The following is a 23,814-nucleotide window of genomic DNA, read 5'->3' as shown; positions in this document are numbered from 1 at the left end:
AGTAGAGAAATCGATGCTAACCAGAGGGTGGTGATTGGCCTGAGGGAGCTGGGGGTTCTTGGCGTCCGGCCCGTGGAATCTTGCCCATTTGCCATCTGTCGGTAGGCCTCGGCTCAGGCTCGGCTCCGTAGGTGGTAATAGTTAGGTAGGATTGGGAATACTAGGCTGATTGACGTCGGTATTGGTTTTGATACGTAATTTTGATTATGACGTTTCCATTTTATTTTTTTTTTCGGCACAGGCTCCGGATGAGCTTCGTCCAGTTACATTGGGTATGATATAATCTCCTCAGCTCCGATAAAAGGCCTTGGGAGGAAAATGAAATTGCTGTTCCTATCATGGATAGAGATGATCATCATTCAATTTCTATGATTATGCTGTCTTCTCTCAATCACGATGCGATACTAGTAGATATATACCAACTGCTCCTTTCTCCGGGGTGATGGAGCTACTAATCCAGTGCTAGGACAAACACAGTCCATGATGTAGTAGAAATCATCCTTGCCGGATTGTAGCATGTAATGCACACCGTCTGATTGGCTCTACCAAACCAGGTTCACATGTAATACCTCATAGTGGGCACGTCCGTCAAAATTACCACCTTTTCTGTAACAGTGGTAGCATAAAAATAAAACAGTAAAAAAAAAAAAAAGGCCTGGCCTCGTGGGATAGATCTAACCGGAGAGTAACGACCTGATGATTTTCGTTCACCTCAGAACAAATGAACCATTAACAGCAAAGCCTTTTCCAATATGTAGCCGGGGAAAAGGGTTCATGATGGGTCTTCAGGACCAAAGGGTGGACTCGCAAGCAGTGTAAACGGTGTATTGTGACGGTAAAGAAGGGGGTCTCCATAGCCACTTCCTTGTCTCCGGTCGGTGTGCTTTTGCCGTACTCAGGCAGTAAACCCGCATGCGTCTCGTATTGTCAGAATCGGTTACGCTCCTTGACCGGTGGTAAAACAAGAATCCATTTCCCACTTTAGTAAACTCTCCTCTCTCTCCAAAGCTGCTGGTGCTTTTTTATCTACTCCATTTTTCCCTTCTCCTTCTTCCATTCTCTTCCTCTCTCTCTCTCTCTCTTTCTCTTTTCACTCTTCCATTCTCCACTCCACCCCCTTATATCCTTCTTGAGTTGTGGTCAGCTGTTTGCTGCTGCTCTCATTATTTGATGTGTTGAGGCTTTATACCCCTCGCATAGAGAGCTACCATCATGATCTCCACCCGCTTTGCGCGCATGGGTGCGCTGGTAAGTGCCTTTGTTTGAACCCGATTCCGTTGTGGAAGGTGAGGGTGGTTCGAGATTCGACCTGTTCGAACTCGAAGATGCCTGCCTTCTTCAATTTGGAGAATAGAAAACAAGGCGATCGATAGCTAACTCGCTTGTGACTATAGGCCCCCAAGTCCCGTCTGGTAAGCCCGTGATGCCTGGCTTCTCGTTCTTTCAATTCTCTGGGAGAAGGAGATTCGAGAGCCGTCAGTATATTCAAACGAACGAATTATTAACGAGCTCTGTAGTTCCTCGGGGCTCGGGGTCTGGCCACCGCCGGTTCCAACCCCCTCGACCGCAAGGTCGAGATGACCAACTTCGAGAAGGTGAGTGGTGGTGATGCCCCGTCGTGACCTCGGGTAGCGGCGGGATTTCCTAAAGCGGAAAGGACAACTTTTGCTAATCAGGTGTCTGCAGGGCAACTACATCAACTACAAGTACGGTTTTACCTTGGGTCCATACCGCGATTGGAATATCCTACGCGAAATATGGAATTGCCATCGCGCATTGGCTGCTTGGACTAGGGCTAATATGCGTTTCACTCGTTTAGGAAGATGTCCGAGAACCTTGACGTCGTTCGCCGTCGTCTGAGCCGCCCTCTCACCTACGCCGAGAAGGTTCTCTACTCTCACTTGGACGACCCGCACGGACAGGACCTCGAGCGTGGTGTCTCCTACCTGAAGCTCCGTCCCGACCGTGTTGCCTGCCAGGATGCCACCGCCCAGATGGCTATCCTGCAGTTCATGTCGGCCAACATGCCCTCCGTTGCCACCCCCTCCACCGTCCACTGCGACCACTTGATTGAGGCCCAGCTTGGCGGTGACAAGGATCTGGCTCGTGCCAACGACATCAACAAGGAGGTCTACGACTTCCTTGCCTCTGCCACTGGCAAGTACAACATCGGTTTCTGGAAGCCCGGTTCCGGTATCATTCACCAGATCATCCTGGAGAACTACGCTTTCCCCGGTGGTCTGATGATCGGTACCGACTCTCACACCCCCAACGCTGGTGGTCTCGCCATGGCCGCCATCGGTGTCGGTGGTGCTGATGCCGTCGATGTCATGGCCGGCCTCCCCTGGGAGCTGAAGGCCCCCAAGGTCATCGGTGTCAAGCTCACTGGTGAGATGTCCGGCTGGACCTCTCCTAAGGGTAAGTTACTCCACTCAGCTGCGCCGCGCCGAGGGACTGTACACTGACTGTTTCTTAGATATCATCCTGAAGGTCGCTGGTCTCCTGACCGTCAAGGGTGGTACTGGTGCCATCATCGAGTACCACGGTCCCGGTGTCAACAACCTGTCTTGCACTGGTATGGGTACCATTTGCAACATGGGTGCTGAGATTGGTGCCACCACCTCCATGTTCCCCTTCAACGACCGCATGTACGACTACCTGAAGGCCACCAAGCGTACCGACATTGGTAACTTCGCCCGCGACTACGCCAAGGAGCTCCGTGAGGACGAGGGTGCCGAGTATGACCAGCTCATCGAGATCAACCTGTCCGAGCTGGAGCCCCACGTCAACGGTCCCTTCACCCCCGATCTGGCCACCCCCATCTCCAAGTTCGCCGAGGCCGTCGATGCCAACGGCTGGCCCGAGGAGCTCAAGGTCGGTCTGATCGGCTCTTGCACCAACTCCTCCTACGAGGATATGTCCCGTGCCGCTTCGATTGCCCGTAACGCTCTGGACCACGGTGTCAAGTCCCGTGCCCTGTTCACCGTTACCCCCGGTTCCGAGCAGATCCGCGCCACCATCGAGCGTGATGGTCAGCTGCAGACCCTGGAGGAGTTCGGCGGTGTCATCCTGGCCAACGCCTGCGGTCCCTGCATCGGTCAGTGGGACCGTAAGGACGTGAAGAAGGGTGAGCCCAACTCCATCATCTCGTCCTACAACCGTAACTTCACGGGCCGTAACGACGCCAACCCCGCCACCCACGCCTTCGTCGCTTCCCCCGACCTGGTCGTCGCCATGTGCGTTGCTGGCACCCTCAAGTTCAACCCCCTCACCGACAAGGTGAAGGACAAGGATGGCAACGAGTTCCTGCTCGCGCCCCCCACCGGTGACGGTCTCCCCAGCCAGGGCTACGACCCCGGCCGTGACACCTACCAGGCTCCCCCCAAGGACCGCGAGTCCATCAACGTCGCTGTCTCCCCCGAGAGTGACCGCCTGCAGATCCTGGCCGGCTTCCCTGCCTGGAGCGGCCAGGATGCCAAGGACCTCCCCATCCTGATCAAGTGCCAGGGCAAGACCACCACTGATCACATCTCCATGGCTGGCCCATGGTTGAAGTACCGTGGCCACTTGGACAACATCTCCAACAACATGCTGATCGGTGCCGTCAACGCCGAGAACGGCGAGGCCAACAAGGTCAAGAACTGCTTCACCGGCAAGTACGACGCCGTGCCCGCCACTGCCCGTGACTACAAGGCCCGTGGCATCCAGTGGGTTGTCGTCGGTGACTGGAACTACGGTGAGGGTAGCTCCCGTGAGCACGCCGCTCTGGAGCCCCGCCACCTGGGTGGTCTGGCCATCATCACCCGCTCCTTCGCCCGTATCCACGAGACCAACCTGAAGAAGCAGGGTATGCTGCCCCTGACCTTCTCCGATCCCGCCGACTACGACAAGATCCAGCCCGAGGACAAGGTTGACCTGCTGGCCACCGAACTCGAGGTTGGCAAGCCCGTGACTCTCCGTGTCCACCCCAAGGATGGCAAGACCTATGACATCTCGCTGAGCCACACCTTCAACGAGTCCCAGCTCGAGTGGTTCCGGGACGGCTCTGCCCTGAACACCATGGCCCGCAAGGCCGCTGGCAACTAAAGTTGTGATTGCTGAACGCAGACGCAGCCGTTGCTGATGGGATTCTTTGTACCATATGCTCACTCTGCTTCGGTCCCTCCAGACCGGGACAGATCCCGGGGGTCGTCGTCTCCACGGCGGTCTCCACAGGGACTGCGGCCTCTGGTCGCAGGTGAGATCTTCCGACGAAGGGAGCTGTGGAGTCAGTTGTGAAAAATTTCTTTACGATATTCTTTTGATGGCACTACCTTTTTTTATTTCCTTGTTTAATCCGTCGAGAGTTTGGGTGGGGCTACCATGGATATAGTCCTTGTGTTTTGTTTAAACTATATCATCTCTTGTATGTTAGGGACTGCATGCATTTTTTTTTTTCGTTCATTACTAGTATTACTTGTGGTAAACTGTAGATTGTAAGACCTAGACAGTAAATAGTATGACTTGTGTACACGCATAACAGACACATCAAGAATTGATGACCATGTGTACATACATTGTACCCCGCCCCAAGTCGACGAGCATGAGTCTTCAGCAGTGGGATATCTAATTTATAGAACAGTTCCTCACAATATACATTAAAATGATTACCATAATATTCTCAAGACTCTCTTCATTCTTCAAGAAGTCAACCGCCGAAGACCAAGACAAATGTGACAGGATTAAAACTCGCTGATTAAGCAGATACCCTGCAGAATCGACTACCGAGGCAGTATCGCATACCCCGGAGTTACTTAGTTTGCATAGACCCCTCACTTGCTTATGAATATTAATACCAATAGATCTACGCGTGCACGTTGACAAGTATACATAACTGGCTTCTACGTGCATAGGTATCTGCAGTCATCAACTGCAGTCAAGTCTACAAGTTACCTGCCTAGGTACTATTGTCGATTTCAACACGCTTTGTTACCGCGCATTGCGCATTGTTTGCTTAGGTAGGTAGCCAGCCTATCTTGATTGATTGTTTTCGAATGTTTGCTCCGTCTGACAGTATGATGTAGTTTTAAGATTATCATGGGCACGCCGCTCGTTCCCCTGCCGGAGGTGGAGAGACTCAGTGCGTCAGTCATTAGGATTTTGGCGGGGAATCCTGGAAAGGTAAATATTGCTTCGTTTCTTTTTCCAAGGATGGTCCTTACTACACTGTCCATGACAGCGTACACAAGCTAATCACTATTACTATCACATAAAAGTTCACACTACAAGGTGCGCAACCAGCCTTCCCCCCCCAAATAACCCTACTAACTAAGTACGACAGGCACAAACACATACCTAGTCGGCAGAGGCCGCCAGCGCATCCTAATCGACACAGGCGAAGGCAAACCCACCTGGGCCTCTAATCTGCAAACAGTGCTCGCCCAAGAAAATGCCACCGTGCACCAGGCACTGCTGACGCACTGGCACGGGGACCATGTCCATGGGGTTCCGGATCTGCTGAAGCTGTGCCCCCAGGCTGCTGTCTACAAACATGACCCCGAGGATGGGCAGACGGGGATTGAGGACGGGCAGATGTTTGGTGTGGAGGGCGCGACGCTGAGAGCTTGCCATACGCCGGGACATACGACCGACCATATTATGTTTCTTTTTGTGGAGGAGGATGCGCTTTTTACGGGGGATAGTATGCTCCATCCCCCCCCATACCCTTCCCTCCTTTTTCTCATGGAAAAAACGAAAGGGAGAAGGGAGAAATAAAAAGAAAACTAACGTTACAATTAGACGTCCTCGGCCACGGCACCGCCGTCTTCGAAGACCTCCGCGACTACCTCTCCAGCCTACACCGCATGCAAAACCGCGTCTCAGGCCGCGGCTACCCCGGCCACGGCCCCGTGATCCCGCACGCAACCTCCAAAATCACCGAATACATCCAGCACCGCCAGCAGCGGGAGGACGAGATCCTGCGGGTCCTGCGGTACGGCAAGCTGGACGTCCGGGACGACGAGCCGTCGCCGGATCGGAAGAAGTCGTGGACGCCGCTAGAGCTCGTGCAGGTGATTTATAAGAATGTGCCGGAGAGTTTGCATTTGCCTGCGTCGCATGGGGTGATTCAGGTGCTGAATAAGCTGGAGGAGGAGGGGAGGGTGGTGCATGATGCGGAGTCGGGGAGGTGGAGGATAAGTGGGAGGCCTTCTTTATAATGTCTGGATTTCTGATTCTTGGTTCTTTTGAGTCTATGGCATGTCATGGCATGTTATGTTGTGCATGATCTACAATATGGAGGTATGGATCACGGGCGGATATCGGATCTGATCCATTATCAGATGATATTATTATACTATTTTCATCCCGTTGTACGGAGTACAGGGAATAGAACCTGCTGAAACAGCCGTGGATGAACCAGGAATTCATCGACCGCTATTCATGGCCAGCCAGCGTCCGCGTCTTGTTTTCAAAAAGAGAATTCAAGAGGATAGATCCTGGTGGGTGTGATCCCACGAATCAGGGTGGACAGAGGACCTTGAAAACAAGGCAATCTGCATTTCGTCGTCAACCTTACGTTGTTTTGAGACTGTAGAGAATAGACCTGTTTAGGGAGAAACCCAATGTTGAACCTACAATAAGTGTATTTCGACTCCGGGGAAGACGTGGGGAAACAAGAGCAAAGTCTAAAGAGTGAGCATCATCGACAATAGGAAAAAAAAAAAAAAGTGGATTGATTGTTTCCAGATCATTGACGATCTGACCTCATCACCGCCTCAGGCTGTTTCCCCTCTAACTTAACCTTACGTCGCTTTCCTTCTTTCTTGACTTTTCCCCGCTTTATCTTTTGATCTTCTTCAACTCTCTTCCTCTTCCCCGCTGAATTGCTGATCAATACAACAACAACCAATTCAATTACAACGATAAAGAAGAGAGGGACAGAAGAAGAAGAACGATCCCCAGTCGATGAACTTGCTAGTGAGGAGCCTGGGTGGATCTTCCGCAACAATCTTCTTGCCCGAACTTGGGTCGCTTGGCCCGCGCGTCGCTGGCTTGTTGAGACTCTGACCTCACTCGGTCTCATTCTGTTCTTTTATCATCTTGTGTCTTTTAAAAAAAAAAGTGATTTCCCTGCTTTGTCCAGTTGGTCCGCTTTTCTTCCGCCGGGTTTCTCTCCGTGAAGTGATCTCTCCCGGAGCTTGGGGCCTTCATCTTGTCATATCTTTTACACTTTTTGATCTTCTATTTCAAAATCCCTCCTAATTAGGGATATCTCTTGTTATCCTATTCTTCTTCTTATTTTACCCTTTTCTTCATCTTTTGATTGATCTCTGATCAAGGTTGACTCCCGCTATCTCACATCTTGGTTCAAAGTGGTGTTTGACGTCAGTCCCACTATTCTCCCCCTCCTGCAACTCTTGCTCTATTTACCCGCTGCTTCTTTTTTCTTCCTTTGTCCTCGTGCTTTTGTCTTTGTACAGCACGCATCTCCCTCCCAATTGATTCCCTTCCTCCCTGCAATTGCCATTCACAGGCCGGCGACTTTGTCCGCTGTGGCTCTCGTCACGTCCGCCTGTCCTTGCGCCCGCGTCTAGACCCCCCGCCGAATTCCCGAACCGCCACCATGCCCTCCTTGGAAAAAGGCCCCTCCAATGAAGCCCGATTGCTTCTAGTCTCCAACCGTTTGCCCATCACCATCAAGCGCTCCGAGGATGGCCGTTATGACTTTTCCATGTCCTCCGGTGGACTGGTCAGTGGCTTGAGTGGCTTGTCCAAATCCACCACCTTCCAGTGGTATGGCTGGCCCGGCCTGGAAGTCCCCGAGGCGGAGATCCCCATCGTGAAGAAGCGTTTGAAGGATGAATACGGTGCCGTGCCGGTGTTTATCGACGATGAACTCGCCGATCGCCACTACAATGGATTTTCCAGTGAGTTCCCATCCCACCGTGCTCGGAGCCCTCAAAGTCAAGGGTCCTCCTACCGCGACATGTACTGACGTGGGCGGCTGATTAGATTCCATCCTGTGGCCCCTCTTCCACTACCACCCCGGCGAAATAACCTTCGATGAATCCGCCTGGGAGGCCTACAAAGAAGCCAACCGGCTGTTCGCCAAAGCCGTCGCGAAGGAGGTGCGGGACGGCGACCTCATCTGGGTCCACGATTACCACCTGATGCTGCTTCCCGAGATGCTTCGGCAAGAGATCGGGGACAGCAAGGTCAACATCAAGATTGGCTTCTTCCTCCATACACCCTTCCCCAGTAGTGAGATCTACCGGATCCTTCCCGTCCGAAACGAATTGTTGTTGGGCGTCCTTCACTGCGACCTCATCGGGTTCCATACCTATGACTACACAAGGCATTTCCTCAGCGCCTGTTCGCGATTACTGTACGACATCTCCTTCCCTCATCTATCCCCTCCATATCTCAACGGTGTTTGTCCACGGGCCGGCTAACATATTCCCAGTGGCTTGCCAACTACCCCGAACGGAATCGAGTTTCAAGGGAAGAATATTGCCTGCGGCGCATTCCCGATCGGCATCGACCCGGAGAAGTTCCAAGAGGGCCTCAAGAAAGAAAAGGTCCAGAAACGCATCGCCATGCTGGAGCAGAAATTCCAAGGCGTAAAGCTCATGGTCGGCGTTGACCGTCTGGACTATATCAAGGGTGTCCCGCAGAAGCTGCATGCCCTCGAGGTGTTCCTCAGCGACCACCCAGAGTGGGTTGGTAAGGTTGTCCTGGTCCAGGTCGCGGTGCCGAGCCGGCAGGACGTGGAGGAATATCAAAATTTGAGGGCCGTGGTGAACGAACTCGTGGGCCGGATCAATGGCAAATTCGGTGAGTACTTTCCAGCCCTCTGGTGACGTATCGCTCACATGAACAGGCACCGTGGAGTTTATGCCCATTCATTTCCTGCACAAGTCCGTCAACTTTGACGAGCTGCTTGCGCTCTACGCCGTCTCCGATGCCTGCATCGTGTCCTCCACCCGAGACGGGATGAACCTCGTCGCCTATGAATATATCGCGGCGCAGCGAAACCGCCATGGCGTTCTAGTCCTCTCCGAATTCGCGGGAGCCGCTCAAAGTCTCAACGGCAGTATCATCATCAACCCGTGGAACACGGAGGAGTTAGCTGCTGCGTACCAGGAGGCAGTGACCATGAGCGATGAGCAGCGGGCTCTTAATTTCTCTAAGCTCGACAAATATGTTAATAAGTACACAAGGTAAGATTTTCTTGTCCCTCGACTCTTGATCTGATTGCAGACTGACCCTCCCAGTGCCTTCTGGGGCCAATCCTTCGTCACCGAGTTGACTCGGATCTCCACGCAAGCGGCGGAGAAATTCCAGTCGAAAAAGGCGGCCTTGTCTAATAATAATACGAATGGCTCCGAGTACGTCCGTGGATTGGAGGTTCCCAGTCAAAGTTGATTTCATTCTTTTTCCACTCCCAAGGAAAAAGACCAAAAAAAAAAAAAAAAAAAAACATTTCCTATCATGCGTGAATGAATGGCTCCATGTCTTTATTTACGCTGTTCATGCTCTGAACATCTGGCGTAACTCTTTTTCTCCCCTCACTCTTTCCCGTTGATTCCTGTTATTTTCTCTGGTTCTTTTCGGTCGCTTGCATGAAACACGAGGCGTACCTGTTAAGCTTCGGTCGGGCATAGGAGATTGATGGTGTTGGTGGCTTCCATGTATATGAAATTCGGGTTAGATATCTATGTCACTTGAAGCATCTCTCCATATTCGTTGGATTTCGTGTATTCTGTAATTTGTGGGGTGTTATAAACTGTCGTGTAGAGTTAGATATCCGGATATCTGGTGGATATAGACAATCCGGATGAGTGGTGGTGGGTGCAAACAATGCAAACTCCGGCACGAACAAATTCTTGGGTTGTTCCGAATCGCTTCGAGGTCTTCTCCGCGAGCACAAACCACAACTCCACAGACCAACGTTTGTGTCCAGTGCATTCTTGCTTCAAGGTGCAGTTGCATACTCTCGAAGTGATCTAGCGATCATCCCCTCAATTGATACCTGTGGATCCGAGACGCCCATCGCGTGACACCCCGGTCAAGCCGCATCTCCGATAAATCTCGACTTCAGCCGACCTCCGGCTTCCCAGACCAACCAAAAAGAAGATACGTGAAGAAAGGCGTTCGAACAGCCAGAGCCTTCATTTTCATATCACCATGTCTCCCCGCTATATCCTCCGGGCCATGCAGCCCGTGCGCGCCTCCGTCTTCTCGCGAGCGACGCCAACGACGACAACCATCCTCCCTCTCCTCCCCTCCACCAGCTCAATTGTCAGCCCCCTCCGGCGTCTGCATTCCACCACCACTACCACAGAAACCCCCGACCAACTCCGCACAACAGCGGCCGAAGCAGCCGCCGCACCATCAACCATCGCGCCCCCCTCCCTCCGCAGCTACCCCTACAGCACCAAGCTGGGCACAGTCGTCTCCGTCGGCAAAATGCAACACACCGTGCGCGTCAGCCACCGCCACACAGAGTGGGACGCGCACCTGCGCAAGCCGTACCCCAAGATCACGAACTACCTGGTGTCGGACCCGCGGGACTCGCTGCGCGAGGGCGACGTTATCGAGTTCACGTCCGGTGCCCCCCGTGGCAGGAACGTGCGACATGTTGTGGAGCGCATTGTGGCGCCGTTTGGGTCGGCCGTTGAGGAGAGGCCGGCTGTCATGACGCGCCAGGAGAGGGAGGCGGAGAGGGCGGCGAAGAGGGTCGCGAAGTGGGAGAGGAGGGAGCAGAGGTTGGTGGAGGCGGGTGTGCCGATTGAGGAGGCGAGGAAGGAGAGGATTGGGAAGGTTAGGAGGCTTGTGCAGGAGAGGGTTGGGGCTTGGGCTTAGGTTATTGAGATGGTGATGTGTGGTTGATATGTGTGTTCACTTTTTTCTCTGTCGCTGATTGTCTCTGAAGGATGTTTCTTGTTCTGTATTTGGATGTATGTTGATTTGGGTCTGTATTATACTTTACTATTGTCAGGCATTTGTTGCTGGCAGTCAATCTAGACTTGATGATGTCTTATTTCTTCCTTTTTCTGTATCAACCAATACTTGTGTTATGTAGGGATTTTAGGATATATTTGTCAATCGACTAGTCTGTCTATACACCTAGTTTTTGTCATCTCGGTGTTGTATTGCATTGCCTCATGATATATTGACGGCTCACTTGACTCCGACAAGGATATATATATATTTATATAGCACCAACTAAATCTCACAATCCACCAATAGACTCTAACTAAACACAAATGCAAGACAATACCATTCTATACTACCACCAACTCCCTCCATTGTCCTCCATATGCTAAGAGTATCATATAAAACCGTTTGTTGAACGAGGGTCAACATGAGCCCGATGCGTCACCGCCAAGCCACACTCACTTTTGGGTCGCCAAAGTCACCCCAGCGACTTGTCCGTTGTTTACTTTTTATCTTCCCCTCCACTCCTCCACTTACTTACTTACAACCACTCTCCACCCCACTCCTTTTGAGCGAACTAGATTTTGCTTATTCTTGTTAATATCTGCCGGCGATTTATCACATCGGTCGGTTTTGCATTTACGAGCCGATCCAATCCAGTGCATCCCGACGTTGCGCTGAATCAACAAGAACCGGTCACCCCTCGTCGCGAATAACCCCTCGACGAGATCGGCACCGCGGTCTGCAAGTGAGGTGTGTGCATACTATCCTAGGATATTAGGTGTTTTTGACGTCTTCCCGACCTCGTCATAATCGCCGGGATACACCCCCCGGTCGGACTCGCTCAACACAGCGATCCCGCGGATCGGACTGCCGCGGTCGATCCATGCAAACATCGACCATGCTAACGATACTCAATATCATCTAGGCCGCTCAACCGCCATCATGGCTGACCCAGGGGAGGATTTTTCCTCCTTGCCCTTACCCGATCGATTCTCGCACAAGGTTCGCTACCCCTGCAATACAACTGCCGATTTCTTCTTCAGACCGCGAGCCCGTGTGCTGACACCATCTGTCTTGTGGTAGAACTGGAAAGTCCGCAAGGAGGGATACGAAGATGCCAAGCAACAATTTGAGAAGTCGCCGGATGAGTCCGACCCTGTTTTTGCGCCGTTCATACAAGACCCGGGCTTGATGAAGGGCGCTGTGGCGGATTCGAATGTCGCGGCTCAGCAGGAGGGGCTTGGGGCTTATTGCTCGTTTTTGAAATTTGCTGGTGTGCAGGCTTGTACTAGGTATGTTGCTGGTTTCCAGTTTCCTGTGTTCATGGTTTGGGGAGGGAAGGATGGATTTCCCGGTTCTAGTCGGGCTACCGTGCAGAGACTAATATTTCCCCTCTGAAGAACCCGCCAGTACACTGTCCCTGTTATCGTCGAAAAAGGCCTTCCCCAGACGAGACCCGCGGCCAAGGCGAGTGCCACCGAAGCACTTCTCCTTCTGGTTGAACTGGAAAAGTCCGACCCCGTCATCGAAGAAATTCTACCGGCGCTGTCACACAAGGTACCCAAGGTCATCGCTGCGACGCTGGCGGGACTGCGGGCGATTTACCACAACTTTGGCTGCAAGATCGTTGACCCCAAGCCGGTCTTGAAGGCTTTGCCCAAGGTCTTTGGCCATGCCGACAAGAATGTCCGCGCGGAAGCACAGGGTCTCACCGTTGAGCTGTACCGGTGGCTGCGAGAAGCCATCAAGCCGCTCTTCTGGGGCGATCTGAAACCGGTCCAGCAAGCAGATCTGGAGAAACTGTTCGAAAATGTGAAACAGGAACCGTCTCCTAAGCAGGAGCGACTGACCAAAGCGCAGCAGGATGCGATGGCGACCGCCAGCGCTGCTCCGGACGGGGGCGAGGCTGAAGACGGCGGAGAAGAATACCCCGAGGAGGAAGAAGGAGAAATCGACGCGTACGATCTCGCGGAGCCCGTGGACGTCTTTTCCAAGATCCCGAATGATTTCCAAGAGCGACTCGCGTCGTCCAAGTGGAAAGACCGGAAAGAGGCCCTAGAGGCCCTATACGCCGCGCTGAACGTCCCCAGAATCAAAGACGGCCCGTTCGACGATCTCGTGCGGCCGCTGGCCAAGTGCATGAAGGATGCGAACATCGCCGTCGTGACACTTGCTGCCAACTGCGTCGACCTCCTCGCCAAGGGGCTCAAGAACGGGTTCATCAAGTATCGATCCACGATCATGTCGCCAATCATGGAGCGGCTGAAGGAGAAGAAACAGAGCGTGGCGGATGCGTTGGGTCAGGCGCTGGATGCGGTTTTCATATCGACGAGTTTGACGGACTGTCTGGAGGAGATCCTGGAGTTCCTCAAGCACAAGAACCCCCAGGTGAAGCAGGAGACTCTGAAATTCCTGATCCGCTGTCTGCGCACGACGAGAGACGTGCCCGCCAAAGCCGAAGTCAAATCCATCGCCGACGCCGCCACGAAGCTCCTGACGGATTCGAACGAGGTCAACCGTGCCGGAGGCGCCGAAGTGCTGGGCACATTGATGAAGATTCTGGGCGAGCGCGCGATGAACCCTTACCTCGATGGCCTCGATGAAATCCGCAAGACGAAGATCAAGGAGTTCTTCGAGACGGCACAGGTGAAGGCGAAGGAACGACCGAAGCCCATCGCCCCCCCACCCAAGGCCGCCCCCAGCGCTGCTGGCAAGAGGGTCGTCGGTGGCAAGAAGCCGCTGGGCGGAACGAAGAAACCCGCCGCGGCGTCGGCTCCGCCCCCCGAAGATCCCCCCGTGCTTTCGTCTCCCAAGCCCGCGACGCGATCGATCCCGTCCAAGCTCGCCGGTCCGCCCAAGGCCGGCGGTCTCCCGACCCCCGGGTCTAACCTCAAGAAGAAGCTGGGAGGTCCCGGAGGCATTGCGTCTCCGCAGCGTCGGGTGGCATCTCCCCCCACTGAAGACCAACCGCCCGCGCCTGCTGGTCCCAAGTTCGGCCTGGGACGGGGTCTTGCCGGGCGTCCGATCACGAAGCCGGCCGCCGCGAGCGAACCGGCCCCGGCGCCAGCAGCACCACAAGTGAGCGGGATGACCGCCGCGGAGCGAGCGGAGCTGGAAGAGCTGCGCGAGGAGAAGGAGCGCTTTACGCGGACAGTGGAAGATCTCAAGTACGAGCGGACCAAATTGAACTCGCAAGTCACGGAACTCCAAAACCAAAACGCGCAGCTCATCGAAGACCACACGCGGGACGTCCTGGGCATCAAAGCCAAGGAGACACAGCTAGTCCGAGCACGCAGCGATGCCGAGACGGCCGAACAATCCGTCCAGAAACAACAGCGGGAAATCGAACGGCTCAAGCGCGAGCTCGCCCGGGCCCTCCGCGCCAGCGCCATGAGCCCACCCACCGTCCTCTCCGACGGCACGAACATGTCCACGCCAGACATGGGCGCCATGCCGCAGGACAACAACGGCCACGGGCCGATGTCACGGACGAGCGCGCACATGGGATCCCGTTTCGACAGCACCCGGCCGCGGAGTTTCGCGTCGGCGAGTCCCAGCGAAGAGAAGGAGAACACGGGGCTGGAATCCCCCGGCCTCGGCAGCAGAGACAGCGGCATTGGCCGGCGGAAGTTCAGCCCGTCGTACGGGGCGGGCACCGGTGCCGGATACTCGGGGCTGGGCAGCCCGACTCGCTCGGCGTTTGGCTCTGGCAGTGCTTCCGGCGAGGAGCAGCAGCCGCGCAGTGGAGAGCCTGCTGAGAATTGGAAGCGGGCGGCTGAGGTGACGAGTCAGCTTAAGGCGCGGATTGAACAGATGAAGGTATTTATTTCCCTTCTACATCCTTTTTTACTTTTTTCTTGGGTTTGGCAGTTGATACTAATGATTATGATAGGCACGACAGGGTCTCTCTCGACCACCACCTTCTCAGCGTTAACATAGCCTCTCCGTTTTATTTCACACTTGGAGCTCTCAATCCCCCCCCTTTCTCTTCCTCATCCTCAGGATATCATCCTATCCTACCTACCTACCTACTTATCACATATCACATCATATCATATCACTACGACTAGCACTCCTACAGGTTAGCGGTGTGATTTTTCCCCTTTTCTCTCCCTTTTTCGATTTTATTATTATCTCGTAGCAAGAAGAGCAGGCTGGCTAGTCCTACTCATTGCTTATCTTTATTTCGTTCCTTGTTTTATCTATCTTATTGTTTGGTTGTTTTTTTCACAGATGGAGTTTGTTTTCTGTTCGTCTTACCTATCAATATCCTGGGAATCGAATTTTATTTATGGGTTTTTACTATCTCTCTTATCTATTGATTTTGACCTATATTGAAAAGAGGAAAGGAAAGAAGTAGGAAGAAATGATTTAGATAATGGATGGGCTCATTTCCTGTATGTATGAATATATATATATCTATATTAGTATTTAAACTGCCATGCATGTTTTATATTAACTTTTAGATTTTTAAATAAGTTTATAGATTCTATCTTAAGAATCTAAACTTATTATAGATCCTACTTTCCTATACTGAACCCATACTACTGCGGATTTGGTGTGGAGTCAGTGCGGGTTTTTCGGTTTTATGATGACACTCTAGTCACCATTTACACTCTTTGATTGTTTATTGAACCTCTGCCAAGATACGCTATATCATGATAGGAACAGACTCGGATTATCGATATTCCAGCAAGATTACCTATACAGTATCTTACTGTCATTCAACCATACCTTGATGTATCATTATCGTCACAGTATGGAGCGACCGCTATAGCTCTCCATAGGGGTACAAACAAGTCAAACATACATGCGGGGTTAGAGTGGGATTGGAGGTCTTCAGTATTGAACATAATTCAGTTCTCCTGGCTCAAAGAGTAACCATGAGAGATTGATTACATGCTCAAACATGGAAGGGGTTTCAGCAGCAGCTAGCGTCTTTGGTGTCATTCAACTCACCGGCAGCATAGTGAAAATATGCGGTGGCTATCTTCAAGAGATAAAGAATGCTCGAGAGGATATCATTGCTTTACAGCGATCGATTACGGGCCTTGAAGGGACTGTTCGGAAACTCTTTGAGTTTCTTCAAGGCCTTCCTGCCACAAAGCTTCCCACTTCCTCGTTGCTAGTCAATAATGTTACCGATTGCCTCTCAGACCTCGAGGCCCTGGAAAATAAGATTGATCCCGGGAATGGAAAGGGTATGATGAGAAGACTCGGATTTCGAGCATTCAAATGGCCTTTGAAACGCACAGAGGTGGATAAAATCATCCATGGTCTCGAGAGATATAAATCTTCTTTCACCTTATCGTTGCAGATTGACCAAACGTAGGTCTCAGTCAAAATCATTGGAAATACTTTGCTTATTTCTATCCAGAGCTCTCCTAGCCGGTGTGGCTTGGAGTGCAGAACTTATCCACCAGGGTTCTGGTCTTGATAAATTGCCGATCGCTGCTGGCGCTGAATTTGACTCATATATGGATCAACATGAGGATGAATGTCTTCCGGGTACCCGAACAGAGCTCCTTCGCCAGATCACAGAATGGGCCATGTCATCGCAAGGTAAATGCATATATTGGCTAAATGGTATGGCAGGGACAGGGAAATCAACTATCTCCCGAACTGTGGCAAAATCCTTGAAAGAGGCAAATCTCTTAGGAGCAAGCTTCTTCTTTAAGAGGGGAGAGGGGAGCCGAGGTAGTGCTACAAAGCTTTTTCCAACAATTGCAAGACAGTTCGCGCTTAGCTTTCCTCAACTCATCCCTGGCATCCAAAAGGCTATCAGTGACGATCCCGACTTTGCAGCGAAGTCGTTAAAGGAGCAATTTGACAAGTTGCTTCTCCAACCACTTTTTGACTTGGGAAAATCCACTAGGCAGTTACCGACCACCGTCATAGTGATTGATGCCTTAGACGAATGTGAAGTTGATAATGACATACGGATCATTCTCCAATTACTACCGCGGTTACGGGAACTAAGCACTGGGCCCGTCCGCGTTTTCTTGACAAGCCGACCCGATCTGCCTATTAAGCTCGGATTCTCGGAAATTCAACATATAGACTATCAGGATCTAGTTCTCCACGACATCCCTGAAGCTGTTATAGCACACGATATATCTTTATTCCTTAATTCGAGACTTTCAAATATCAGGAAACAACGATCTCTACCAGTCGACTGGCCTAGTGGTACTGATGTCCAAGCACTTGTGACATTATCTGTCCCACTCTTCATCTTCGCTGCGACCGTTTGTCGCGTCCTTGAGGATCCCCAGTGGGATCCCGAAGAGAGTCTTACCGAGATACTCACTCATCGGGGCGACAGATCTCAGTTGGACAGGACGTATCTACCTGTGCTCAATCGAGTACTCAACAACCAAAGCGAAAGGCAGAAAATCCAGCTAATTCAGGAGTTCCGAGAAATTCTCGGTATAATAGTAGTGCTTGAAAGCCCGCTCTCTGTCTGCTCACTTTCAACACTCACCGGTCTCTCAGAGAACCTCATCAGCCGAAGGCTGAACTCACTGCATTCAGTTATCCGTGTACCTGAAAAGAAGACAATTCCATTGCGTCCTTTCCATCTCTCATTTCGAGACTTCCTTCTTGATCCGGAGTCGCGTGACAAGACTCCCCTATGGGTGGAAGAGAATGAGGTTCATAAAAATTTAGCCACAAAATGTATTTCTGTTTGTTATAAATTAAAACGAAACATTTGCGGACTCACAAGTGACGGCACCCTGCGTTCGGAGATTGACCCTCAGATTGTTAGCAGCTGTCTTCCTTCAGAATTGCAATACTCCTGTCGCTTTTGGGCACAGCATCTGATGCAAAGTCAAGACCGAAATTGCCTGATTCAAGATGCATTCATATTTCTGCAGAAGCATTTCTTACACTGGATGGAAGCAATGAGCGTTCTAGGACTTGTATCTGGAGTTGTGAGAATTATTGATCTATTGCAAACCATGGCATTTGTGCGTTTCCGTTCGTATCCTGTGCGATATACGTACTGATTGATATAGGACGGAGAAAATCCCGAAATAGCGGAATTTGTGCACGATGCAAAGCGCTTTGCTCTTAAAACCCGACAAATAGCTGATAATGCGCCCCTCCAAATATATTGTGCAGGACTCATATTTGCGCCCCGGATGTCAATCATACGCAAGAAGTTCGAAAGTGAACTCCCGGACTACATATGCAGGCTTCCAGATGTCGAAGATGCATGGAACGCGGAACTGCAGGTTCTCGAGGGCCATTCGGACTGGGTTTTTTCGGTCTCATTCTCCCCTGATGGAAAGAGAATTGCCTCCGGCTCTAGTGATAATACTATCCGACTTTGGGATCCCGTTACTGGTACTTTGCAGCAGACTATAGAGGGTCATTTGGATTGGGTGCGGTCAGTTGCATTCTCCCCAGATGGTCGAGTGTTAGCATCTGGTTCTAGTGACAATACTGTCCGACTCTGGGACTCTGCCACAGGGGCCTTGCAGCAGACGCTCGAGGGCCATTTAGGCTCTGTTTGGTCGGTGGCATTCTCTCCTGACGGCCGGATACTAGCATCCGGATCATTTGATCAGACTATCCGACTCTGGGATCCTATTACAGGCGTTTTACAGCGGACATTCAAGGGCATTTTGGACTCAATCTGGTCATTGGCATTCTCCCCAGATAGCCAAGTATTAGCATCTGCTTCACGTGATAATACTGTCCGGCTCTGGGATCCTATCACAGGGTCCTTGCAGAGAACGCTCGAAGGCCATTCAGGTTCAGTTTGGTCAGTGGCGTTCTCTCCCAATGGTCGCATGCTAGCTTCTGGCTCTAGTGACCAGACTATTCGACTCTGGGATCCTACCTCGGGAATCTTGCAGCAGATACTTGAAGGCCATCAAGAGGGGCTTCGGTCAGTGACGTTCTCCCCTGATAGCCGGATAGTTGCATCTAGCGATAATAAACCAATTATCCGGCTCTGGGATCCTGCTACAGGGACCTTACTGCAGAAACTTAAAGGTCATTCAAATTCAGTGTGGTCATTGGCATTCTCACCAAACGGTAGATTGCTAGCGTCAGGCTCTTATGATCAAACTGTGCGTATTTGGGATTCCACCATGAGTGGCCTAAATCAGACCCTCGAAAGTCATTCCGGGATACTTCGGTCGGTAGTTTTCTCCCCTGACGGCAAGTTGCTTGCATCTGGCTCCGATGATTATACTGTGCGGCTCTGGGATCCTATCACAGGTGACCTTAAATGGAATCTTAAAGGCCACGTAGGCTCTGTTTTATTGGTGTTGTTCTCACCAAATAGCCAGCTACTCGCGTCTGGCTCTACAGACCAGACTGTACGGCTCTGGGATTCCTCCACGGGCAATCTACATCGAATCCTCGAAGGCCAGTTTGATTGGCCTCGGTCAATAGTCTTCTCGCCTGATAGTCAAGTACTTGCCTCTAGCTTTGATGATCAAACTATCCGGCTTTGGGATACTACAACAGGTGCATTATTATATAAACTTGAGGGTCATATAGATTGGCTTCGGTGTTTAGCATTCTCCCCTAATGGCCGGCTACTTGCATCTGGCTCTGATGATTGGAGTGTGCGGCTCTGGGATATCTCAACAGGAGCTTTACAACAGACACTAGAAGGTCATACTGACTGGGTTCGATCGGTATCATTCTCCCCTGACGGCTCGCTGTTAGCTTCCAGCTCTTATGATCAGACTGTGCGTCTCTGGGACATTGCAACTGGCCACTTCCAGCGTGCTATACAGGGTCATTCAGGTCCAGTTCGGTCAGTTACATTCTCATGCGACAGCCGACTACTGGCATCCGGATCTAGCGATCAGACTGTGCGACTTTGGGATCCTACCACGGGTTGTTTGCAGCAAATCATAAGGTCTTTTGGAGTAGTCACGGATTTGGCATTTTTTGGCGATTCAAGACTTGATACCAACCTTGGATGTCTTAACATTCGTTCGTCGAACGGCGACTGTAACTCTAACCTCGATCAGACGAGTCTCGAGATATTTATAAGGGAGAGTCAGTGGATAACGATGAACGGCGAAAAAGTCATATGGCTTCCTCCTGAATTCCGACCCATTTGTTCGGCCATTAGAGGCAATACACTTGCTCTGGGGCACGCATCAGGTAGGGTTTCATTCATAGGATGTGACATACAATAGAGTTCAAGCAACGGTCTTTACCTGTCTTCTGCGTTTCCTAGCCGATTCATGAAGCTCATACAGTTCGTACGGCATTTCGACGCAAACTAATCTTGTTATTGATCTTCTATCGTCAGCCTTGGGGTGCTAAGGCTCAGATTTGCTGGGCAAGGAGATTCCCACTTCTCTAATTTTGGAACCACGCTCACTGTCCACACCAATTACAGAAACGAAATACTCCTATCCTCTCCATTATCTGTGCTTTCAACTTCTGGTACCTTAGAATCATCATTTTATCTGAATTTCTGTTCAAACTGGCTGGCTTGCTTGCTATGTGAGGCCGTATTCCTGTCCCACTTTGATGGAAGGGATCTATTTCACTTGGGCGGTACTTGAATGCCTCCGAACATTCGTATATTTGAAGATATTCTCATGGTAGTACGCTTGCTGTAACCAGCCAGCTGCCTGTGCCACCTGGGATACAAATAGTCAGATAATTTCATGGATACGCTCGTACTTCGAAAGGGCTGGGTTGGGCGCCATACTGTACTACTGTGGCGGCGCGTGTTCAAAGATATGCGCATACCAAGGGGCGTGGGATTTCGGGGCGTGTTGCATCAAGACTCCGTCTATGGATAGTATAGTATACATTGCTATTCAGGAACACTCTGTGGGGCCGATCTTGTTTCTCGTCTGAGACACGACACCGCAGCACATGCAGGAAGTGAACCCTGTCGGTTTCGGGAGGGTAAATACATAGCCTAAATGGTGTCTGGTGGCTAGCATAGATATGAGTCGGCAGTTTTTGGATGCCTTCTGCCGATAGTAGGGTGGAGAATCTGAATAACTCCGGTGGAGTGATGGACTTCGGAAAATATATCGAGAATAAAAATAATAATATGCTTTGTTATTGATTGCTCAGATAGGTACCACACGGTCCGAGCCAACAACTATTGAAAGAGACAGATCACGACAAAACAAACGACCCCAACACCACACTCCCCCCCGTCTCAGCAGTTGCGAAATTAAAGATCCCAAACCGATACCCCATGAAGAACTCCCAATCACTACTCAACTCATACACATCCCCCAACTCCGTAAACGCCTCCCCATCAAGACTATACGAGAACCGACCAGTGCCCGCATGCGGCGCAATGTCCGCCTCCACGCGCAGCCACACCTCACTACCAGCGAACTCGGCCGTCGCGCTCTCCGTTCCCGTGGACACGGTGTTCCAGTCCGCGTCCATTTCCAGGCCTGTGGTGATCCCGATGTGGGAGGTGCCGCCGTCGTTGATCACGCCGATATAGGCGGAGGACTGGCGGAGGAGGGACAGGCCTGCGCGGTCGCCGCTGGCCATGGAGCTCGTGTCGAGGTGGATGGTGGCTGTTGATTTGGGGCCGAGGATGCGGTGCGTGAGGGTGTTTTGGGCTGCGTAGAGGTCGTCGGTTACGGTGGCTGTCGTGAGGGTCACACCCTTGTTGAGCGTCCATTTGTCGTTGTTGGGGTTGTGGTTCCACTCCCATTGCGGGGATAGGGCGTCGCCGGTGAAGTTGTCGGTGTAGGGCTCGAAGGAGGAGATGGGTGTAGACGGGGGTGTGATGTCCGGCGCGTCGTAGGTGGCGCTCCAGCCGCCGTCGACTAGGTCCACTGAGGGCCAGCCGTCGCTTCCCCAGGTCAAGGGGGCAAGCACGGGGATGCGTCCGCCGGGATAGGCATCGATAAAAGCCATGTAGTACCAGTCTCCGTCGGGGGTGTCCACGATACCTCCCTGGTGGGGGAACCCTGTGCCCGCGACGGGGCTGCCGGCGTCTGAAATCAGAAGACGACGCTCGTAGGGGCCGAAGACCCCGGAGGTGGACATGAGAACGTGCTCCTCGTTTGCGGGATGGACGACGAAGATGTAGAAGTTCCCGTCGCGCTGGTAGAATCGCGATCCCTCCAGATAATCGGCATCGTCCTTGGGGAAGACCACCTGCGTGCTCACTTCGCTCAGCCCGTCGTCGGAGAGCTCGGCGACGGAGATCCCGCTGTTGCCGTACGCGACGTACATCTTGTCGTCGTCTGTGACGAGCAGGCCGCAGTCGTAGTAGCATGTGTCGATTTTGGAGGCCTGCGTCCATGGTCCTTCGGCTTTGGGGGCCGTGTAGATGTATGTGGTGCCGTCGATGCAGCCCATCCAGTAGAAGGTCGAGGTGCTGGGTCGGTAGTTCATTGTCGAAGCCCATGTGCCCTTGACGTAGGCCCGCTCGCCACCTTCGAGGTAGTAGTTTGGGCCGAATGTCAGCTCTGGGATCGAATGGCCGGCGAACTCCCAGTTTAGGAGATCGTAGGACCGGAGGATTGGAGCACCGGGGGAGTAGTGCATGTTCGAAGCCGAGTAGTAGAACGTATCATCGGCGCGGATGATATCGAGGTCTGCGAAATCCGCCCAGACGATCGGGTTGGTGAGCTGGGATACTATGGGGGTGGCCATGCTCGTCAATGAGCCCCAGAGAAGAAGATTGCCTTTCATGGTGGCTTGTGAAGATCCTCTGGATCCGTGAAGAAAGATAAGATATGCTCTTCTGCCGATGGGTGTTCAGCATGCTCCCACATCTTGGAAGTACATCTGATTATATACTCGCGCAATCTTAGGGATAAGTGGGTGAATACCAATGAGGAAAATTCCCGCCCTCGCTTGAGCCTTCTAAAGACCAATACAAGTCCTCCGAACCAGTCTTCTGACACTTGACAGCAATCTATCCCAGAGCGATCGGCCGTGCAACAAATCGGTAAAGAGCCGTAGAAGTGTGAGCATGCTGTCCATAATTGGTCGGCGTAAACACATGGGCGTGCGTGGCAACGTTCGCTACCCCACATAAACCCTTCCCATGGCGCAGGCTGAATGCAATTCTCCTTGCAGATATCCAACATGCAATACGGACGAAAGAGGAAAATGTCCGATATAGGCTCCTGTGGGGTGCATATACCGACATACCCAGGTGTCGGGCAGGTAGTATGGATATCATCGAAAGATGAGACGCACTAGCGTCTGTTCTGTTTCGCATTTCGCATTTTAGCCGGCACTACGTTTGATGATTAACTCCTTTCCTCCTTATTCGTGATGCAATACAGAATCGCCCCTGGAACTGCCAAGAAAACTCTTGACCAAGCGCTGTACGGAGTGATGCTTGCTTCGGCGCAAGGTGTCCATCGAACTACAACCGAACCTCGACTGATGTACTTGCACAGCTAAAGTCAGGATAGGTTGCCAAAAAGAAGTCAGGTGGTTCCGAAAGCTGTTATACACGTCACCTGTCGATAGGGCTCTCCATACTCCCTCAAGATACCATGGAATCCATCTTCGAACTGCGAGATACACTCGTTAATAAGACCAGGGGTAAAAGAGTCCAAAGAACCCTCATAGGCGAGAAATGGCTCATGGTCCCCATCAAAAGCCACCCACTGGACAGGATAATTGTATAATATGTCACAATATGCGTCCCACTGCCAGCCGCAGGCTTAGGGGGACTCGTTGCATCACACCCATTTACCTCCACATAGTGATCGCGCGATGCACGGCTCATTCCAATACCCAGAAGAATGACCCAGAGAATCCAGCTCTGACCAGCATGGTAAATCTGGATCAATCTTTTAGAGTGAGAGATAATAGAATGAATCAGAGCAGCTACAGACTCAGGTCATGAAGATATCCAAGACTATGCTCAGAGCCGAGTAGCCTTACACTCCGATCAGCATAGCA

At 51.8% G+C, this 23,814-nt stretch overlaps 8 protein-coding genes across 8 annotated transcripts; 6 read left to right on the top strand and 2 right to left on the bottom strand.

Moving 5' to 3' along the window:
* The first annotated feature begins 1,003 nt into the window (after window positions 1-1,003).
* Window positions 1,004-4,445, top strand: acoA (aconitate hydratase ACO1). The gene is made up of 6 exons (XM_024813501.1): window positions 1,004-1,248; window positions 1,395-1,412; window positions 1,518-1,595; window positions 1,687-1,706; window positions 1,820-2,418; window positions 2,477-4,445. Exons 1-6 carry the CDS (start codon window positions 1,213-1,215, stop codon window positions 4,084-4,086), a joined length of 2,361 nt encoding a protein of 786 aa, XP_024669855.1. The 5' UTR covers window positions 1,004-1,212; the 3' UTR covers window positions 4,087-4,445.
* Window positions 4,446-5,076: 631 nt separating this feature from the next.
* Window positions 5,077-6,197, top strand: BDW47DRAFT_119194 (putative metallo-beta-lactamase domain protein; the record flags this gene model as incomplete). Its single annotated transcript, XM_024815323.1, has 3 exons — window positions 5,077-5,174; window positions 5,313-5,680; window positions 5,779-6,197. The coding sequence occupies 3 exons, from the start codon at window positions 5,077-5,079 to the stop codon at window positions 6,195-6,197; spliced, it is 885 nt and encodes a 294-aa protein (XP_024669854.1).
* Window positions 6,198-6,537: 340 nt separating this feature from the next.
* BDW47DRAFT_109588 (uncharacterized protein) lies at window positions 6,538-7,091 on the bottom strand. Its single transcript, XM_024813500.1, has one exon. It carries the CDS (start codon window positions 7,061-7,063, stop codon window positions 6,728-6,730), a length of 336 nt encoding a protein of 111 aa, XP_024669853.1. The 5' UTR covers window positions 7,064-7,091; the 3' UTR covers window positions 6,538-6,727.
* BDW47DRAFT_109587 (glycosyltransferase family 20 protein) lies at window positions 7,088-9,722 on the top strand. The gene is made up of 5 exons (XM_024813499.1): window positions 7,088-7,907; window positions 7,993-8,365; window positions 8,444-8,814; window positions 8,861-9,200; window positions 9,255-9,722. Exons 1-5 carry the CDS (start codon window positions 7,604-7,606, stop codon window positions 9,403-9,405), a joined length of 1,539 nt encoding a protein of 512 aa, XP_024669852.1. The 5' UTR covers window positions 7,088-7,603; the 3' UTR covers window positions 9,406-9,722.
* Window positions 9,723-9,920: 198 nt separating this feature from the next.
* On the top strand, window positions 9,921-11,001 carry BDW47DRAFT_109586 (uncharacterized protein). The gene has a single exon (XM_024813498.1). It carries the CDS (start codon window positions 10,168-10,170, stop codon window positions 10,843-10,845), a length of 678 nt encoding a protein of 225 aa, XP_024669851.1. The 5' UTR covers window positions 9,921-10,167; the 3' UTR covers window positions 10,846-11,001.
* A 442-nt stretch (window positions 11,002-11,443) lies between these two features.
* Window positions 11,444-15,376, top strand: BDW47DRAFT_109585 (putative spindle pole body component). The gene is made up of 5 exons (XM_024813497.1): window positions 11,444-11,673; window positions 11,849-11,925; window positions 12,007-12,215; window positions 12,324-14,742; window positions 14,816-15,376. The coding sequence occupies exons 2-5, from the start codon at window positions 11,866-11,868 to the stop codon at window positions 14,855-14,857; spliced, it is 2,730 nt and encodes a 909-aa protein (XP_024669850.1). The 5' UTR covers window positions 11,444-11,673; window positions 11,849-11,865; the 3' UTR covers window positions 14,858-15,376.
* Window positions 15,377-15,691: 315 nt separating this feature from the next.
* Window positions 15,692-20,119, top strand: BDW47DRAFT_109583 (NACHT and WD40 domain protein). Its single transcript, XM_024813496.1, has 3 exons — window positions 15,692-16,251; window positions 16,301-17,891; window positions 17,940-20,119. Exons 1-3 carry the CDS (start codon window positions 15,833-15,835, stop codon window positions 20,088-20,090), a joined length of 4,161 nt encoding a protein of 1,386 aa, XP_024669849.1. The 5' UTR covers window positions 15,692-15,832; the 3' UTR covers window positions 20,091-20,119.
* Window positions 20,120-21,036: 917 nt separating this feature from the next.
* On the bottom strand, window positions 21,037-22,584 carry BDW47DRAFT_133225 (putative xylosidase/glycosyl hydrolase; the record flags this gene model as incomplete). Its single annotated transcript, XM_024817788.1, has 1 exon — window positions 21,037-22,584. The coding sequence occupies one exon, from the start codon at window positions 22,582-22,584 to the stop codon at window positions 21,037-21,039; it is 1,548 nt and encodes a 515-aa protein (XP_024669848.1).
* Between the last annotated feature and the right edge of the window lie 1,230 nt (window positions 22,585-23,814).

This window comes from Aspergillus candidus (assembly GCF_002847045.1).
Source record: "Aspergillus candidus strain CBS 102.13 unplaced genomic scaffold BDW47scaffold_41, whole genome shotgun sequence".
Lineage (NCBI taxonomy): Eukaryota > Fungi > Ascomycota > Eurotiomycetes > Eurotiales > Aspergillaceae > Aspergillus > Aspergillus candidus.
This window is presented reverse-complemented; position numbering and strand designations above follow the sequence as displayed.

What these genes read in the sequence shown, in the direction of transcription:
- BDW47DRAFT_109583 (XM_024813496.1), top strand. Translation starts at nt 15,833, where the DNA reads ATGGAAGGGGTTTCAGCAGCAGCTAGCGTCTTTGGTGTCATTCAACTC. An exon ending in TCGTTGCAGATTGACCAAAC is followed by an intron (nt 16,252 to 16,300) that starts GTAGGTCTCAGT and finishes ATTTCTATCCAG; the next exon opens with AGCTCTCCTAGCCGGTGTGG. An exon ending in TATTGCAAACCATGGCATTT is followed by an intron (nt 17,892 to 17,939) that starts GTGCGTTTCCGT and finishes TGATTGATATAG; the next exon opens with GACGGAGAAAATCCCGAAAT.
- acoA (XM_024813501.1), top strand. Translation starts at nt 1,213, where the DNA reads ATGATCTCCACCCGCTTTGCGCGCATGGGTGCGCTG. An exon ending in AGATGACCAACTTCGAGAAG is followed by an intron (nt 1,596 to 1,686) that starts GTGAGTGGTGGT and finishes AGGTGTCTGCAG; the next exon opens with GGCAACTACATCAACTACAA. An exon ending in CGGCTGGACCTCTCCTAAGG is followed by an intron (nt 2,419 to 2,476) that starts GTAAGTTACTCC and finishes ACTGTTTCTTAG; the next exon opens with ATATCATCCTGAAGGTCGCT.
- BDW47DRAFT_109586 (XM_024813498.1), top strand. Translation starts at nt 10,168, where the DNA reads ATGTCTCCCCGCTATATCCTCCGGGCCATGCAGCCCGTGCGCGCCTCC.
- BDW47DRAFT_109588 (XM_024813500.1), bottom strand. Translation starts at nt 7,063, where the DNA reads ATGAGACCGAGTGAGGTCAGAGTCTCAACAAGCCAGCGACGCGCGGGC.
- BDW47DRAFT_109585 (XM_024813497.1), top strand. Translation starts at nt 11,866, where the DNA reads ATGGCTGACCCAGGGGAGGATTTTTCCTCCTTGCCCTTACCCGATCGA. An exon ending in CCGATCGATTCTCGCACAAG is followed by an intron (nt 11,926 to 12,006) that starts GTTCGCTACCCC and finishes GTCTTGTGGTAG; the next exon opens with AACTGGAAAGTCCGCAAGGA. An exon ending in CGCGGATTGAACAGATGAAG is followed by an intron (nt 14,743 to 14,815) that starts GTATTTATTTCC and finishes TGATTATGATAG; the next exon opens with GCACGACAGGGTCTCTCTCG.
- BDW47DRAFT_109587 (XM_024813499.1), top strand. Translation starts at nt 7,604, where the DNA reads ATGCCCTCCTTGGAAAAAGGCCCCTCCAATGAAGCCCGATTGCTTCTA. An exon ending in AGCGCCTGTTCGCGATTACT is followed by an intron (nt 8,366 to 8,443) that starts GTACGACATCTC and finishes ACATATTCCCAG; the next exon opens with TGGCTTGCCAACTACCCCGA. An exon ending in CCGGATCAATGGCAAATTCG is followed by an intron (nt 8,815 to 8,860) that starts GTGAGTACTTTC and finishes TCACATGAACAG; the next exon opens with GCACCGTGGAGTTTATGCCC.